The following is a 19,583-nucleotide window of genomic DNA, read 5'->3' as shown; positions in this document are numbered from 1 at the left end:
TACAGTTGGGGTTATTTTTTCCAATGTGCATTACTTTACATTTATCCACATTAAATTTCATTTGCCATTTTGTTGCCCAATCACTTAGTTTTGTGAGATCTTTTTGAAGTGCTTCACAGTCTGCTTTGGTCTTAACTACCTTGAGCAGTTTAGTATTGTCTGCAAACTTTGCCACCTCACTGTTTACCCCTTTCTCCAGATCATTTATGAATAAGTTGAATAGGAGTGGTCCTAGGATTGACTCTTGGGGAATACCACTAGTTACCCCTCTCAATTCTGAAAATTTACCATTTATTCCTACCCTTTGTTTCCTGTCTTTTAACCAGTTTTCAGTCCATGAAAGGATCTTCCCTCTTACTCTATGACAACTTAATTTACATAAGAGCCTTTGGTGAGGGACCTTGTCAAAGGCTTTCTGGAAATCTAAGTCCACTATATCTACTGGATCTCCCTTGTCCACATGTTTGTTGACACCCTTCAAAGAACTCTAATAGATTACTAAGACATGATTTCTCTTTACAGAAACCATGTTGACTTTTGCCCAACAAATTATGTTCTTCTATGTGTCTGAAAATTTCATTCTTTACTATTATTTCAACTAATTTGCCCGGTATTGACGAGAGACTTACTAGTCTATAATTGCTGGGATTGCCTTTAGAGCCCTTTTTAAATATTGGCGTTACATAAGCTGTTTTCCAGTCATTGGGTACAGAAGCTGATTTAAAGGATAGGTTACAAACCATAGTTAATAGTTCCGCAATTTCACATTTGAGTTTTCAGAACTCTTGGGTGAATGCCAGCTGGTCCCGGTGACTTGTTACTGTTAAGTTTATCAATTAATTCCAAAACCTCCTCCAATGACACTTCAATCTGTGACAAGTCCTCAGATCTGTCACCTACAAAGGATGGGTCAGGTTTGGGAATCTCCCTAACATCCTCAGCCATGAAGACTGAAGCAAAGAATTCATTTAGTTTCTCCACAATGACTTTATCATCTTTAAGTGCTCCTTCTGTATCTCGATCGTCCAGGGGCCCCACTGGTTGTTTAGCAGGTTTCCTGCTTCTGATGTACTTAAAAATGTTAGAAGAGCTTTGCAGTTGAAGGAGGCTTTGAAAGAGCACTTTAGTAGTCAGCCAGAGTAGTGTTCTCTGGTGGAGGGTTCTCTCAGCCTGGAGCTTTGGGTTCTGCTAGACTCTGTATACTGTTTGCTGTACATTTTATAAAAATGACTGTGTCTTTTCTTGAACCTACGAATTATGTGGTTGCTGTACACTTGCAAGAACTGTTTGTATTCTGAATACTAATATGCATTCTGCAATATTTTATTGTGAACGAAAATAAATTGGGGATCAAAAAACTATAATTTTGAATCCTAAAATAGTGCAAATAAACAAAGTGGGGAAAAAAGCACAGGCAATGTGATACAAATTTTGATGTAAATTAATGGAGTGGAACTTTAAATTAGAAAGGAAGTGAATGTTTCTATACATTCAGTGCACAAATGTTCTTGGACTGAGCTGTCGTTCGACGGATCTCATCTTCTAGGACGCCTTTGATGAGCAACTAAACCAATCCTTGATCGACGGAACTGATTACAGATGTCACATAAAAAGCCGCCAACTGCAGGCGCTGTATGTTCTTTTTGGATCCTCCGCTTTTCCTGCAGAGCCTGGATACGCTGACTCTCAAAGCAATTAAGAGCCTGTATAATGGTTTATTGCTAGGACAATCTGTCCTGAACTAGAGTTTCCAGATCATTGGGAGATATGCCTCATGACTTCATATTGGCCTTTAAGACAGTGGTCCCCAATGCGGTGCCTGCGGGCGCCCTGGTGCCCGCTGAGGCATTTATGTGTGCCTGCCAAGTGATCAGGGCCGGCCCAAGCCATTCTTGTGCCCTGGGCTCTGGGCGCATGGCACATGCACGGCCCCTGCCCCGGGCACACGGCGCATGCATGGCCCTGCCCCCGGACACCCGGCAGCCCCGAAAGGTTGGGGACCACTGCTTTAAGATGTCTTTATAGGGCTTATATTGACCACCGATAGAGCGCTTTCCATGAGCAAGCTGGCCATAGAAGACCATCTTTGGTATCCATGTATCATCCATCCTCATAACATGACCAATCCAGCGAAACTGTTTGTTCATAAGCATTGCTTCCATGCCCATGACACCACACAGCTTAAAAACCTCCGTATTAGCAATTTTGTCCCACCAGTTCACATGGGCGATCTTTCTCAGACAATGCATATGGAACTGATCGAGCTTCAAAACATGGCAACAATATATTGTCCATGAGTCCGAGTCATACAACAGGACATTCAGGACAACTGCCTGATAAACCACTATCTTGGTTTGGAGTTTAATACCATGGTCATTCCATAGGTATTTGGTCAATTTTCCAAAGACTTTGGCTTTGGCTAGTCAAGCAGATACATCATGATCCACATTTATGCTAGAGGACAGTACACTTCCCAGGTAGAGCAGAACTTGTCAACAGACTTAAGGACTGTACCAGCAGCAGTAGTCACTGGTGTGCTGGGCTCTTTCCAGACAGGCTGAAGCATAACTTCTATCTTCTTAAGGCTCACTGTGAGTCCAAAACAGTGAGCAGAAGTAACAAAGCGATCAAAAAGCTTCTGCACAAATGTAGTCTATTGTGGCTTTACATATACACCAATCATGGATCTGTGTATGTGAAGTTGTGATTTTCCATGCTGCTCAGTGACATGGAGGGCTATAGGTAAGGATGCATCCTATGATGCCATGTGGCATACTGGAGTGTACAGGGAACAGGAACCATGGATTTCTCCAAGGGCTACAAAAAGTGGAGAGTCTGGGATTTTTGGAACTGTTGGTCAACTAGGGTCTGCAGCAATTGAGGATGCTGCCTAACGCCTATCACATCTTTGTGCATTTCTCTCTCCTTATCCTCTTGAAACTTCTGGACCTTTTTTCTGTACTCCTTCCTTCTCCATGCTGTCAATCATATTAGCTCTCTGCCTTTGTTCATGGTCCACTGAGTGCAAATCTCACTACATATGTCTTCTCTAGTCCTTTTCTTTTCCCTCATCTAAATAACCTATTCTGCAGATGTGTAGGGACACTGTGGTCCCATAAATACTTTAATATTAAATTATTTTGACACTTCAGCTTTAGAGGTTCACAGCACAGCACTGTTCTCCAGTCCCAGCCATGGCTGTTCGGTTGCATGAAGCTATACAATTTCAGTCCCCATTCCATGGATCCAAGTATAGAGCAATGATACTGAATATTAGCCCTATTTTACACAAGTGTGGCTTACTGAGGATTACAAAGTCACAGAGGACTCCCCTGCTACTGGCATCTTAATGTAGACCAGGTTTGCATGCTGCTACCCTGATTAGTGAAATGATACCAGCCAAACTCACTGCAGAGTGGCATGGAAAAGTCTCTTATTACCGAAGAAGAAAGAAGGCAGCAATCGCTAGACACCTTCTGGAAAGGACTGCAGAGTTTCTCCATGAAAGTTTTGTCAAGATCTCTCAGGAGGACAAAAGAGACATCCCTATGTATGTAAATAAACTGTTCCACATAACCCTACATGGGAATGAGAGGCAGATGCCAACTCTGTTGTACCTCTACCACTTCTCATACAAGTAAAGCAATGAAAAATGAATACATTTTGTCTTGTTAGTATCTGGCACATCCACAAGTTATCACTATATTTAAGCAATGTAAGGGAAAATGTATGCACACACTTACCTAAGGTTCCCCTTCATCAGGCTCACACACCCTCACTTGACGGGACTGGCTAAACTGCAGTGGAGTCTAAAACAGCTCCTGGATTGGGGCATGGCTGGACATCCCTTTCACATCTCCCACATCCTCTATACTGTTCACAGAAGGAATTGCTCTCTTGTGCTCCTTACAGTGAACTGCAGGGTGCTGGTGGGGTCTCCACCAAGTATGGCATGCTATGGCAGCACCAGATCTATTGCTGGTTTTCATGAACTTTTGTTATCCCTGGCAAAGCTCCTTCACTTTCACACAGCACTGCTGCTGATCCCTATTGTACCCCTTTACCTACATCCCCCATACAATCTGCTTCTAGGTATCCATATTTCTATGGTTGGCCCATAGCTGTGCTTGCACAGTATCTTCTCCACACAGGCCCAGGAGAATACTATGCAGGAGTGAGTCTAGTAAATGGAGCTGGCATGGTTGGCTAAGTGGTTGCACACAACAAGGATGAGTTGCTAAGTGTACTTGCTAAGGTGGGCAATCAGGAAAAGCATTTTGAAAACACGGGTGTTACAAGGGAGGGTGGCCTCCAGTCTCTGATCTCTGGGTAGAGCAGTGTAAAATTATTACCCCAGCAGTCACTGTCACAGGGAATCAGGAATTGTGGGACAGCAGCTGAAGGACTGTTGGTGACAACCCAGGTCATGCAGTATCTACATTTAGGGCACATCTACACAGCAATGTTATTTCAAAATAACTTAGTCTGCATCTACACAGCAGGCAGGTATTTTGAAATACAGGCAGTCCCCGGGTTACGTACAAGATAGGGACTGTAGGTTTGTTCTTAAGTTGAATCTGTATGTAAGTCGGAACTGGCGTCAGCCGCTGCTGAAACTAATCAGTTTCAACCGCGGCTGAATCTGGATGCCAGTTCTGACTTACATACAGATTCAACTTAAGAAACCCAGGCGTCCCCAAGTCAGCTGCTGATGAAACTGATCAGCGGCTGATTCCAGGAAGCGTGGGGCAGAGCAACTCTGCCTCGGGCTTCCTGTAGTCAACCGCTGGTCAGTTTCAGCAGCGGCTGACTTGGGGACGCCTGGGGCAGAGCAGCTGGGGTGCTGCTGGGTTGCTCCAGTAGCGCGGCTCCTTGGCGCTACTGGAGCAACCCAGCAGCACCCCAGCTGCTCTGCCTCAGGCGTCCTGATTCAGCCGCTGCTGAAACTGACCAGCAGCAGCTGAATCAGGACTCCTGGGGCAGAGCACCTGGGGTGCTGCCGGGTTGGTCCGGAGCAGCGCTGCGGGACCAACCCAGCAGCCCCCAGCTGCTCTACACCCAGCGGTAGGCAAGAAAAGCCTGGTCTGCTGGGGGAGGAGGGGCACTAGCTGCACCCTCCCCCCCCCAGCAGACCAGGGAGACGGGGGTGGGGACGCCCAAGTCCTCCACGGCTTTGCTCCGTCTCCCTGATCTGCTGACCTGGGAGACATGGAGCAAAGCCGCAGAGCACGCGGGCAGCGGGACAGTCCAGGCGCGCCGCGCTGTCCCACTGCTGGCGTGCTCCGAGGCTTCGCTCCCCATCTCCCTGGTCTGCTGGTCAGACCAGGGAGACGGGGAGCAAAGCCTTGGAGCACGCCCGCAGCAGGACAGCCCGGGCGCGCTTGAGCTGTCCCCCTGCGGGTGTGCTCCGCAGCTTTGCTCCCCGTCTCCCTGGTCTGCAGGGAGACGGGGAGCAAAGCCTTGAAGCACGCCTGCAGCGGGACAGCCCAGGCGCGCCTGAGCTGTCCCGCCGCCGGCTTCCCCCGAGGCTTTGCAAAGCCGGCGAGGCTTTGCAAAGCCCCGAGGCATGCCTGGGCTGCCCCGCAGGCCCAGCCCCTCCGCAGCTTTGCTCCGCGTCTTCCTGGTCTGCAGACCAGGGAGACGTGGAGCAGCTTTTCTCGCCCCAGAGTACACGGGCGACGGGACCGCAAGGTCCCGCAGTCCGTGTCCTCCGGGGCGAGAAAAGCTGCGTTCGTAACTGCGGATCCGACATAAGTCGGATCCGCGTAAGTCGGGGACTGCCTGTAATGTCAAAATACTGTCAAAACTGAAGGACTTATTACTCCAACCCCTGTAAGCCTCATTGTCTGAGGAGTAAGGAAGTCGGAGGAAGAGTGCTCTCTCTATTTCGAAATAAGTGCTGTGCAGACGCTCCCAATTTTGAAATAAGCTATTTTGAAATAAGCTACGCAATTTATGTCGCTCAATTTGTGTAGCTTATTTCAAGTTAAGCCCTGCAGCATAGACACACCTTCACACTGTGTCAGCCTCAATAGTGACTGTTCAGGGATGTGGGTTTACTGCTTTGCTGGAACAGGGCATGTACATAGACCAGAGACAAAGTTAATCCTGGGCACATGAACAAATAGACGGATGCATGGTGATATACAGATCTAGCTATATAGTGCAGACCAGTCCTAAAATACAAAGAAAATAAGTGCACGTTTACACTGCAGGGCAAAAGTTGACTTAAGATACATAACTTCAGCTACATCGATTGCGTAGCTGAAATAGCTTAATTTAGCTTTTGATGCTATCTACACAGCAGGAAGTTGAAGGAAGAACACTCCTCATGAAAGGAGAGTTATAGGAGCCGGAGTAAGTCCTCCAGCTTGACATTATTTCAAAATATCGGCTTGCTGTGTAGATGTACACTATGTTATTTTGAAATATCAGTTATTCTGAAATAACACTGCTATGGACGTGACCTCCCCAACTTCACACACGGAGTTAGGAACAAAATCCAACTTCCAGTTTTAACTCCTAGACTCCAGCTGCAGTCAGGAAACCTCAGTCCACTTCTCGCCAGCATCTTATAATATACAGAGGCAGCATCTTTCATACTGCAGTAAACCCAATATCAACATCTGGTGTATATATACAGGTCTTGGGAGAGAATTCAAATCATTGTCCTTTTGGCTTTGAGTCAAGAGCACTACCAGCTGAACCACACTGGACCAATAAGGAAATAAAGTACAGTATACATAAAATGAAATAATCATAAAACAGTCATGTAGTGCAGTCTAAAAAGGAGTCCTTACCCAGATTCTAATATTAGCTGTAGAAGAGAATAAGTAGGAAATAGGAAAAGAGGCAGTGTATACTTACCTTCAATTATACTTTGCTCTTGAAAACCTATTTAATAAAAAATGCTACTTGAGCCTGTGGAACTTGGCAAATGCACTATTTATCTACAAAACAGACTTTTAAAAAGTAATATTTCAAGAAAAGTTAAAGATTCAAATTTTCAAAGCAGTCCAAAGGAAGATGTATGTTTTAAAAATCTCAACCATATTTTCCAGAGAGCGCCATTTTTTGCCACAAAAGCACTGTAGTTGTAAATAGTCACAGACAGTGCACTTCTTTACAAAAGTTTTAAAACAGCCTCTTCCCAAACTTAGGGCAGGATTTCTGCTAAAGCAATCACACCCCTAGTTACAAGGACACTGTGTTCAAATCAAGATCTGCAAACAGGTGGATAAATACAAGTAGAAGGTTACTGGGAAATTAAACACCACAGCATCTAGATATTAGCAGTACATTATTATTAATATAAAGTCAAATGTGTAGTATCTGAAATTTTCTTAGGAAGAATTTAATTTTTATTAAGATTTTGTTTCTGTCCACCCCTGCACTGGTTGACTCAAGTTGGCACCACCTCACAGATTAAAGACACTGTTGCTTTATTGAGTCTCCAATAAATTAAGATGTTTGTGCCAAATTCATTTCTTTTGGGGTACTGTAAAGTAATGCATCACAAAATTAAGCATAAATAGAAGGACTTGCACTGTCTAATCCTTAGTTACACTGTGTTCATGCAGATCCCGTACCTGTGTACTAGGACAGAGGAGAGAAGAACAGAGACCAAGAGGATAGTAGACTAGAATATAGGAGAGGGAAGAGAATGTCACTAGGAGGCTCATGAGACATGTCACAGATACCTGTAAAAGCTAATCACATAGTTTCCTCACGTGAGTATCTATATAAACAACCTGATCCCTAGGCAAGACTGAAATAGATGCAGAGGCATCTCATTGCTCATTTAAAGAAAAAGGAAAATTTAAAAGTTTGAGACTCTGGTACTTCAGTTAATCGACTTTAATTCCCATGTCTCCGAATGAAATATTCTTCTGGTGTGCTACCTTAACCCCTGTCACGGGTTAAATAATGACCTCAACGAGACTTATTTGCATTCAATCTAGCCATCTTTGCCCGAGGAAAGAGATTGTAGGGTTTCTATTGCTGTGGTATGTTTCCCATCAAGTCTCCTGCTGTCTAGCACGACAGTGCACCTCAGCAGAATAAATACTCCTCGCCCAAAGTGGCCTCAGCTGGGACAGCGCCTCACCTATCCCTAGCACAGCCCCTTCGGGGAGTGGGGTGCAGAGGGCCGCCGCCCCTTACCTTGCGGGGCAGGCTGGGCGCCGGAGCCCGGGCACAACTGCAGGAGAACTTGCAGGAGCAGGACGGTGACTTGGCGCTTGCTCATCACGCCGTGGTAGGGGTGAAGCCCAGGCCCCTTCACAGGCTCGGCTCCGCTTCTCGGCTCCTGGGGGAGGAGATGCGAGGAGGGAGCTGTCCCGTAGGGGCAGGGAGCGCGACTCGGAGCCGGCGGCGGCTGCTCCGCGGCTCTGCAGGGACAATGACTCGCTCACGCTGGGCAGCCCAGACTGGGGCCGTTTCACCCGGGGCCCGCTCCCCGTGCGGGAAGGAGGGCGGAACTTGGGAGGCTGCCGTCCATTGGCCGCAGGGCGCTTCGCCTAGCCCGGCAGAGGCAGGGGGAGGAGGGCGAGAGGCAGGAGCGGGAGCCGGTGGCTTGTGCAGGACAAGCAGCGTTAGAGCCGCCTGCCCCAACAGCTGCGCCGGCACCAACTGCAGTGTCCCCAGCCCGAAATGGGGAAAGGAGTTGGGGGTCACTTCCCCCGAGTCTCCAACTTAGCAAAGAACAAGCCCCAGCGCTGGCTGTTCCCTTTCAAAACATTGACAGCAACCAGCAGCCGGACCTACCCAAATGCACAGCAGCTTGTGTTGGAAAGCCAGGGATGGCTTCCAGAGAAAGAGCTCAGTATCATGACACGGCCACCAAAAATACAAGCCTCGTACAGAAAATTAACTGCTAGTCACTTGTATTCGCCTGTTCCCAGCAAACTGTAATGAACAGAATAAATACATTTTGTTATGTGCACCCAGGCAAATGCGAGTGTGCACCACCAGTAGAACCACAGACCTAACCGGGAGCGCTCTCATAATCAGCTGGGCGCATTTGGATTACTCCTGAAATTCCACACAAGTGCACAGTCTACAGGGAGTACTGTCCCAGACCCTGTCCATTAAAAAAATATAAACTTAAATACCTGGGATAAATACACCACCAAAGCAAGGAATCTGACAGGTATATATTAAGGCACCACGCAGAGAATAACAGGACAATGTTAAGGTTTACCATCACTACTCTAGCTAGTAGAGTTAAATATTTGCTACAGTAGGTTTAGCTTTAAAAGCAATGTATTCATTAGCGTTTGCCAAAATACAGAGAACATTTTTCATGAGACTTCCCTTTTTTGTCTAACACATTTTATTTTTTTTCCTACCTCTAGTTCTAATTTAGTCACGGTGGTGGTTCTTGATGGAGTGCACTGACAGCAGTGGACTTAATACTAAAAAGAGCTCTCTGCTCCAGTACCATGATTTTCAGAGTGTTTGCTTTTTAAGGGTCAAATGTGTGCACTTGGAGGTGTATGTGCATATCAGAAAGCAGAATTTGTTTCTAACAAATATGCTGTGTTACCTAATAAAATGTCAGAGAACAGAGCAAGTTCACAGCTTATATAAAAACAGAAGTAAAAATCCATGTCTACATTTACTTAGCCAGTGCACACAAAAGATCCTTGCAGTCTTCCAGACTTTCATTTCTATGTTCAGTTTTATTACTCAAGTATATTACAAACTGAACAGGATTGTATACCTATGCACCACCTGCTTTAAAAAGATTTTCACAAAGTACTAAGTTTATTTGCTGTCTGGATGTGAGTATTTGACCTTTTAATGGTTTATTTGGATAACAAAGCTACTATTATATGAACTGTTCTCTGAAATTTCAACTCCAGGTTGGCTGAGTGGAGCTTAACATTCTGAACAGGAATACTAAAAAATTAGTAAGCACTACATTATCAAAATCATATTTAATAATATGTTTATAAAGAACTTTCTTAAAGGCAAATGAGACTGTGATCCTTAATAGAGGCAGTGTGAGTGAGGCTGGACTCAACTGTTAAAATATTTTTCTTTCCTAACGTATGTAAATCAACAGAATATTACACATACAGATTTTAGAGACATTGTCAACACGCTTGGTTTTCCTTTTTTTTAAAGTTAGTTTCTTGTTCAAATTCCAAGCAATGGGGGAAAAGTCCCAACTGAATAATTCAACTTTCATAATTTGTTCTTAGCGTGCAACAAAAGACTCACAGGTTTTCATGAAAAGGTCACTATTTTAAAAACTCAGCATACTTGGAAAACTAAGAGATGGGAATGAACAAGAGCCCTAAGTCACAACTGTGTACTTTTATTTTTATAACAAAAGTCTAATCCTTCAACATATACATAGGCAAAATTCAGATGGGCTTTAAAGAGAGTTTTGCCTTTAAGAAATGCAGGCTCAAGCCCTACACTTTCAGACCAAGACATATATTCCTTCTGAACATACATGTTTAGCTTTCATTCACACTAGAAGGAACTTCATGCAAGCATCCTAGTATGGGAAAAAGATCCTGAATAGCACCTGCATTGGAGAGGGAGAGTGCAAGCTGCCTCCTCTTGATCTCAGCACTAGTCTCTGTAGTAGCACAGGGATGAATTTGGCCCTGGGTTAGTGTAGGAAAGACTAATCCTTCTACATCTATTTAACAGATGTAGTCCTCCAATGCAATCAATTTAGCTTACATCCAAGGAACATCTATAGGGAACCTTCCCTCCACACAGAAACAGCCCCCTTTGAGGCCACTGAAATTGCAGGCAGCGATAGTCACCTATCTTTGCACACTCCAGCCCAAGAATACTATGGTGATGGACACCAAATAAGTGTCTAGACAGACAGAAAAACAAGAAAGTAGATTATAGCAAGTCCCTAGATGGGCATATTAGGGAGGAAAAATTTCTTGAACCATTTCCCCCTTTAGTACATGTGTTCAGGAGAAACCTAATTTGGCTCTTAATTTGGAATTGTATATAATTTTATGTTGAAGGATAAGAATATTTTATTTGCATTCTTAAAATAACAATTGTAGTGTGTTGCCTGCCCATTGAATGCTTTTATAGGTCCATAACAAAACATTATAGTTAATGGATTATCAGTATAATTTGACCAGTTCTGGTTTAATATGATCACACTTATGTTTTAAAAACTAAACGGATGACCAACCAATTGCTGTGTAAAGATGTTCAAAACTCAGAATATCCATTCTCTGGGAAAAGTCTTTTATAATCTATAAAATGATACTGAATAGTCAAAATGACATAGTCAGATGAAGTACCTCAGTCTGACCGATGTGAAGCTCTTTGATAAAATTTCCTTGAAAATTTTGACTGAATCAGTACATTCCCATGGAACATTTTAATTTTTTAGAATCAGTATTTTCAGATAGGAAAACTGTTATATTGGGAAATTTTGGACCAGATTTTTCTTGTTTTTTTTTATTACCCAAGCTAAAATGAATCTTTGTGGCGTTTAAGTATATATTGCTGAATTATCTCCAAAAACATCTTGTAAGGGCTACAAAGTCTTCAGAAGAGTTAATACTCCTTGTTTCAATTGATAACCTCACTTAGGGTATGTCTACACTACCCTCCTAATTCGAAGTAGGAGGGTAATGTAGGCATACCGCACTTGCAAATGAAGCCCGGGATTTGAATTTCCCGGGCTTCATTTGCATAAACTGGGCGAACTACCTAGTCCGTGCTACCTAGTCCGTGCCGCGTGTAGCCGCGCGGCACAGGGTTCGAACGAGCAGGGATTTAAAAATGGCGGCGCCCAGTTTATGCAAATGAAGCCCGGGAAATTCAAATCCCGGGCTTCATTTGCAAGTGCGGTATGCCTACATTACCCTCCTACTTCGAATTAGGAGGGTAGTGTAGACATACCCATAAATATCCCACCTAAGAAATGTACAGTCCTTAAGAGAAATGATTTATCTTTGTCACAGCTCTTTGTTACTGTTGATACATGCAGTTTACAACTATCATCATAGTTACCTCACAAAACTAGCTCACTGTATTTGATTTTAACTATAAGGCCACATTGACATTTCTCTTATTGTGTTCTGTGAATTCCTCCAGTGACTGCCTTTTTTATCCCTTTTTTTAGACTAGGACCAGGCATATAGTGGCCAGACAATTCTCAAATTTTACTTCTTTGAGGCATTCTGAGTTTAACTCTTTTGGTAGCTCTTCCTTTCTGCAAGGACTAAATAGAATGCTACCTCCCCATTACTCTTTTATTTTTTCTTCCCTCGCACTGACACTAAGGCTATGTCTACACTACAGAGTTTTTTGGGGATACCTCTGGTATCCCCGAAAAACTCTGCCATGTCCAGGGAACACGTCTGCTCTTCCGAAAAAATTTTCGGAAAACAGATACACTTTTTCGGCATCCCCATAAAACTCATTTTACGAGGAAGAAGGGATGTTCCTCTAGTGTAGACGGGCCAAATGTCAGAAAAGCCTCTTCTGAAAAAAGAAGCAGAAAAAGCTATGCAAATTGCGGTTTGCAATTTGTGTAGCTTTTTCTGGAAGAACAGTGTAGTGTAGACATAGCCTGAGGGTATGTCTACACTGCGGAGCTATTTCAGGATACTGGAAGTATCCCAAAATAGCTATTCCTTGTCTACTGAAGCAGCCTGTTATTTTGAAATAGTTTTTGAAATAACAGGCGGCTTATTCTGTTCCACAAGGGTTAAGGGGAATTTCGGAATACAGGCGGTCCCCGACTTACGCGGATCCGACTTATGTCGGATCCGCACTTACGAACAGGGCTTTCTTGCCCCGGAGCTCGCAGGCAGCGGTCAGCCTCCTCGACCTCCGGGGCGAGAAAAGCTGCTCGCGGTGCCCCTGGTCTGCTGGGGACCGTCTCCAGCAGACCAGGGGCACCGGGAGCAAAGCCGCAGCGGCGGGGTCCTGCGCCAGAGCAAAGCCTCAGAGGCGAGGCACCCCGCCGCTGTGGCTTTGCTCCCCATGTCCCTGGTCTGCTGGGGGGGGGGGGCGCAGCTAGTGTGCCTCCCCCCCAGCAGACCAGGCTTTTGTTGTGGATCCTGGGGCAGAGCAGCTGGGGCACTGCCGGTTGGTCCCGCAGCGCCGCTCTGGGCACTACTGGACCAACCTGGCAGCACCCCACCTGCTCTGCCCCAGGCGTCCTGATTCAGCCGCTGGTGGTCAGTTTCAGCAGCGGCTGAATCAGGACGCGTGGGGCAGAGCAGCTGGGGTGCTGCTGGGTTGGTCCAGTAGCGCCGAGGAGCGGCGCTACTGGAGCAATACCGCAGCACCCCAGCTGCTCTGCCCCAGGCGTCCCCAAGTCAGCCGTTGCTGAAACTGACCAGCGCTGACTACAGGAAGCCCGAGGCAGAGTTGCTCTGCTCCGGGCTTCCTGGAATCAGCGGCTGATCAGTTTCAGCAGCAGCTGACTTGGGTTCTTAAGTTGAATCTGTATGTAAGTCAGAACTGGCGGTCAGTTTCAGCAGTGGCTGAATCTGGACGCCAGTTCCGACTTACATACAGATTCAACTTAAGAACAAACCTACAGTCCCTATCTTGTACGTAACCCGGGGACTGCCTGTAGTGAGTTATTTCAAAATTTGGTGCTGTGTAGACAATAAGCTATTTTGAAATACACTTGAAATAAGCTACGCAATTTGCGTACAACAATTTGCGTAGCTTATTTCAAGCTAAGGGTGCTATGTAGATGCATCCTGAGTGTGATTCTCTGTCTGCTCTCCTACTCTAACTCCTCCACCTGCCCTTGTGATTCCCTCCCCTCCTGCCTCTTGACCTACTTTGCCCCAGCTCTTGCCTCTATCACTGACATTTCTCCTAAAGTCCCTTCCTCTCAAATGCACTATGGTCTTCCCCAGTTTCAAATCTTCATGGACCCCAGCTGCTCATCCCTCTATGCCCAATTTTCCTTCCTTTCTTCACCTCCAAATTCATTAAAAGTGCTGTCTATAACAACTGACTTAAGTTCCTCTCAAATTCCATTTTAGTCTTTCAATTTTGTCTACTTCTCCTACCTTTACAATTTCTTCCACGCTACTTCTCAGCAACTGATAAGGGCTAGGCCTATTGATGATAGGGCTTATTGATATCAATATTTCTTACTTATATATATTGAATTTTAAATTATCTTAATGTTTTTACTGAATACCTATTTATGCTGAAACCTCATGTTCTTGTCACTGTTCCCCTTATCTTGTTATGCCCAATTTTGTTGCATGTTTTCTTCCATTAAATTTTCAGGGAAGAGTTTGTTCCTTACTATGTATTTGTACAGGGCCTAGCACAACAGGGGGCCAATTCTGTTTGGTACCTCTAGGCACAACTGTAATACAAGTAATTAATTGTAATATCTAGGGGTTAAAAGAGAATATCATACTCACTTTTCCTTTTGTTTTTCCTATGATAAATTTACTATATATTTGAGAGAGTTTGTCTGCCTATGTGTCTGTGTAGCTGTCTGTTCAAGAACTCCTCTTAAATGGTAAGAGCTAGGACCACCAAATTCGGTATACAGCTTTCTCTTATCATAACTTAAAGCAACTCAAGAGTTTGGTTGTGACAGGAAAATGGGATGTGTCTGGAATGGGATTGCTTTTCATAAACCATACAAAAAAGACAGAATCATCAGGCAGGTGAAAGGGGCTGGCTGGGGGGTGCTTCCCACCCCTCCAGGATTGCCCCACCCCAAACTCTCCACACCACATGCCCCTTTAGGGGCTGTAATTCCTCCCTGATTCATACAGGAACATTGTTGATTGTTCCCCTTCAAGAGGGAGTGAGGGGAAAATTTAGTTTGCTGCATTCCTCACTCTGGCTGGAGTGTGCAAGGGACAGACAAACCTGGACCTGCCCCAGCCAGGGAACACACGCCCCCCCCCTCTGTGCCCCTCCCCTGACTGTGCCTGCTAGAAGCTGCAGCAGATTTCTGTTTGATTTTATGAGACGCAAAGAACAGAATCACCAAATAAAGTATAATCCTCAAAATTGGCATAACTGAGTGAATGTTGAAAGAGGGCTCAGGGGGAACAGGTGCTCAAGATGGGCGCACAGAGTGCCACCTCTGCCACCAATCCCAGCACAGAGCTGCCGCAGCAGCTCCATTCTGGGCTGGCAGAGGGGCTGTGTGTCACCCTCCCAGCCATGGCAGCTCTGAGCTGAGGCTGAAGAAGGTGGTGCCTCCCTCCCAGCCATGACACCCAAACCAGAGCTACTGGTTCTTCTATGACCCCCATCCAGCCTAACTGGATCTGCCCCAGCCAGGGGCATGCAGCAGCCATGTAGAGGTGCTTCTCACCTGGCCTCAAGCTGCTGTAGTGAGAGGGCTGCGGTAGTCCTCTCTCCCCAGAGCAGCCTGCATGCTGAACCCTTCATCCATAGCTCCACCCCCACCTCAGAGCAATGCTTTAAATGAAGCATGTACATTTTCATTTTATTTTCACAAAAAAGAAAAATTGAGTTTGTAGGAGCATGTGTTTTCCTGTGTTGCTCCAACGTGTCCTTCTTTCTCTGGAGTCATTCTAAAGACACATTTCTCAAATTTAACTTATCCTGTCAAGCTCTCTTGTCACAGTTTGCAATTTGTTGAAGTTATGAACAGCAGTGTAGACACTGAGCAGTCCAGCTGCAGACTCAGGAAGATTACACTGCAATGGTTTACCCACAATTTTTGTTCTGAGGGGTAGCTTTGCAACCATAAGGGCTAGAAATTTAAAAAAGAAGAGGAAAGCTTACATTTAGCAGATATTGATGCAATCCATCTGGAAAAGATTTCATTTTACTAAGGGCAAGGTAGATGAATGGATTTTGCAAGCCACAAATATTTATATAAAAAGTCCAAAAATATCATTCTAAAATCCTACAATTTCTGTACAGTCAATGTGAAGTAATGGAAACAGCAACAGTAGGCAAGGCTGAGAATCTTTTGTTCAGAATATCATCAGTTTGAATCATCACTGGATTTCACAGGCTGATATGGACAATTTTTAAGTTCTTAGACATTTTGATGTTATGAATTACACTCGTATAGTGTACAGCTATAAGAAGTCATGCCAGAGTCCTGGACCAATTTAATATTAGGGGTAATTCACCCAATCCCCATCCTCACTCTTCAGTTAATCTGCATATAACAATTTCATTGTGTTTCAGAGATTGCACAGATGGCAGATTACTTGGCCCAACTGCTACAGTTCCTCAAAGCCACCCACACAACACACCCAGCACATACAATCACCCCAAACACATACGTCTTCTTTTCCCACCCACACAAATTCACACAACTCTCCTAGCTTAACACAACCCACACACAAATCAACACAGCTATCCCACCACTACCCACACATTTGCCTACCCTTACTTGTATTTACCATAAAACCATAGCCACAGATCATCACCAGGTTCAATTGTGACCAGGATTTGGTCTATTACCATCCAATTTTTAAGTTCTCTGACATTTGTGGATTTCGTATATACTTCATGAGTTATCCTCGCAATAGGCTGTCAACTACTAGTTGACATTTAAATTTGACAAAATAGTACTTCCAAAAAGTTGCACAACATATATCTTTTAAAAATAAAATAAATAAGTACATATCTAGAATGTCATTTTATACTTATTAACATATCACTAGCCATGACAACTGTATTTTGCTAGTTAATATATAATTTTGAATTTAAATTCAAAACAAAAGTATATTTATGTGGCATATAACAACTTATATGAGATGATTATTCTCTCATTTCATTTATCTGGAAAGATAAGATATACTATGATATCTGCTATGGTTCTGATGACAGGACAGGACCATATCTAAAGAAGCTACAATATCTCAGAAAAATGTACAAGGATTTCTTAGAGTACGTCTACACAGCAGGGCTAAAATCAAATTAAGCTACGTAACTTCAGCTACGTCAGTTGCATAACTGATGTCAAAATACCTTAATTCGGCTTTTGGCGCTGTCTACACAGTAGGAAGTCGAAGGAAGAAGACTCTTCCTTCAACTCCCCTTACTACTCATAAAATGAGGGTTACAGGAGTCGAGTAAGAAGTTCTCAGTTCAACATTATTTCGAAATAACATCTTGTAGTGTAAACATGTAACCCACATACCTAGTGTAGTTCACTGTCCCGTGGGCTATGTCTAGACTGCGAAGATCTATTGGAAAAAGATACGCAAAATGCCGAGTGCATTTTGCATATCTTTTTCCGATACTTTTGTCGGAAGAGGCTTTTCCAAAATTTGGCCTGTCTAGACTGGGCCAAATTTCAGAAAACCCCCCTCTTTCGAAAGCCCCCTTCTTCCTCATGGAATGACGAATAAAGGGGCTTCTGAAACAGCGCGTTTGCTCTACCACCAAAAAAAAAAAAAAAAAAAAGCAGAAGAGCTAATGCGTTCCCTGGATGTGGCAGAGTTTTTTTGGAATACTTCTGGTATCCTGACCTCCCCCCTCCCTCGCAGTCTAGCCGTACCCATGAAGTGGCAATTAGACCACTTAAAGCAACAGATAAGAACAAGAGACCTCTACATCCTGGGCTGACAGCCAGCTGGCTGGCTAGCCCAGTGTTTCTCAACCTTTTTTTTGTAAAGTACCCCGTTCAAATAAATAAATAAGTATGCCCAGTACCTACAGTTTCGGAGACACACATTTTTTTTTAACCATTGCAACACATTTGTTTAAACAACTTAATCATAGCTGGGCAGGCAATGAAATTTTTGGGTGTAAAAAGTACAAAAATAATAAAACGCTGTAAAACTTAAAACAAATATTCAGTTTTCTCCACATTTCAGTTGTGTTGACATACTCCCCCAGACTTCTCTTGAGTACCCTTAAGGTTGAGAAACCACTGGTTGAGAAACACTGGTCTAGCCCACGCAAGGTTACAAGTGCACGCTATGTTATTTCAGAATAATGTCAGTTATCCTGAAATAATGCTGATGTGTAGACATAGCCTAATTAGTTATTATCATAATTTATATAATGAACAAGAATTAACTCTTGAATTCCTCTTTTTTCTTTCTCTCTTTCTCTCTATATATAAAAAAATTCTTGCAGGATAACAGAGTGACATCGCCATGCTGGCACCCAGTCTCTAGGACCCAATGAGATGAAAGGCTCCTAGAGCTCTAGCTCCAGCCCAAGCCTGTAAGTCTACACAGCAATGAAATAGACCAAGTCCAAGTTACAGGTTTTTCTTGGCTGTAAGCAGACTCTGAATTAGCCCAAACTGTTCTGAGAGAGGAGTTAACATTGAAATGAGTGACTAATTAGGGTATGTCTACACTTGCACCCTCTTTCGAGAGAGGGATGCAAATGAAGACATTCGAAATCGCAAATGAAGCCGTGAGTTAAATATCCTGTGCTTCATTTGCATATTCACGTTATGGTGCTATTTCAAAATAGCGCTATATCGAAATTACAGTCACTGTTAAGACACGGTTATTTCGAGAGAAAACCCTTCTTTGAAATAACTGGTAAACTTCATTGTATGAGGAATAAGGGTTTTCTCCCGAAATAACCGCATCTTAAAAGCACCTGTTATTTCGATATAGCGCTATTTTGAAATGGCACCATAATGCAAATGAAACACAGGATATTTAAATCCTGGCTTCATTTGCAATTTTGAATGTCTTCATTTGCATCTCTCTCGAAAGAGGATGCAAGTGTAGACATACCCTAAGATACACATATAAGAAAAGATAATCCGTTTATTATGTATATCTATGTTAACAAAGAGAACATGAAAGTTGTGGGCTATGCAGCTGGAAGTAACTGTGGCGAGCCAAAAGTTCAAGGTCTACTGGGCTACGTCTAGACTGGCATGATTTTCCGCAAATGCTTTTAACGGAAAAGTGCAAAAGCTCTTCTTGCGGAAAAGCATCTGTGCCAAACTAGATGCGCTTTTCCGCAAAAAAGCCCCAATCACCATTTTCGCAATCGGGGCTTTTTTGCGCAAAACAAATCTGAGCTGTCTACACTGGCCCTTTTGCCCGAATGGGAGCAGCATAGTATTTCCGCAAGAAGCACTGATTTCAGACAGTAGGAAGTCAGTGTTCTTGCGGAAATTCAAGTGGCCAGGGTAGTCAGCTGGCAAGTTTTTCTGCAAAAACAAGTGCTTTTGCGGAAAAACTTGCCAGTCTAGACACAGCCCTGAAGCGGCGAGGAGTCCCGTGGCACCTTACAGACTCACCGAAGTGTTGGAGCATAATCTTTTGTGGGCAAAGACCCACTTCCTCAGATGCAAAGACTACTGAGTGCATCAACACGTGCTTTCCACTGCTTCTGAGTGCTCGCTCTCGCCAAGAATTGTTAAGTCCACCTGCCGCATGGTGGGACAGCTCTACCCAACAGCGCTAATGCAACCGCCCGCCGGCCCGCTATATTCCCGCTCCGCTTTACAGGGAGCGGAGCCTTCTCTCAGGCGCTGGCCCTGGGCAGTGCAGACGTGCCTGTTGCGCTGCTGAAGGCTGCCAGCCAGGCCCGGTACCAGGCTTTAGGAGGCGCTGCGCACGCTCAACTAGAACCGGAGTGAAGGGGAGCGACGGGAACTCGGAGTCCCGCTTGTA

The 19,583-nt window shown here is 44.3% G+C and overlaps 1 protein-coding gene across 2 annotated transcripts in view; it reads right to left on the bottom strand.

Annotated features, from left to right (window-relative positions):
• THBS4 (thrombospondin 4) overlaps positions 1–19,414 on the bottom strand; it is a 79,040-nt gene extending 59,626 nt beyond the window's left edge. The window contains exon 1 of one of the 2 annotated variants that reach the window (XM_075932343.1): positions 19,208–19,414. In XM_075932343.1, coding sequence (XP_075788458.1) covers positions 19,208–19,277 — 70 coding nt within the window. In that variant the 5' untranslated portion in view covers positions 19,278–19,414. Of the gene's footprint in view, positions 1–8,163; positions 8,462–19,207 lie in introns of those variants that run through there. The other variant, XM_006119153.4, reaches the window with a different exon arrangement.
• Positions 19,415–19,583: the final 169 nt, after the last annotated feature.

Source organism: Pelodiscus sinensis, chromosome 6 (genome assembly GCF_049634645.1).
Source record: "Pelodiscus sinensis isolate JC-2024 chromosome 6, ASM4963464v1, whole genome shotgun sequence".
Taxonomy (NCBI): domain Eukaryota; kingdom Metazoa; phylum Chordata; order Testudines; family Trionychidae; genus Pelodiscus; species Pelodiscus sinensis.
The sequence above is the reverse complement of the archived record's forward strand: the minus strand, read 5'-3'. Positions and strand labels throughout refer to the sequence as shown.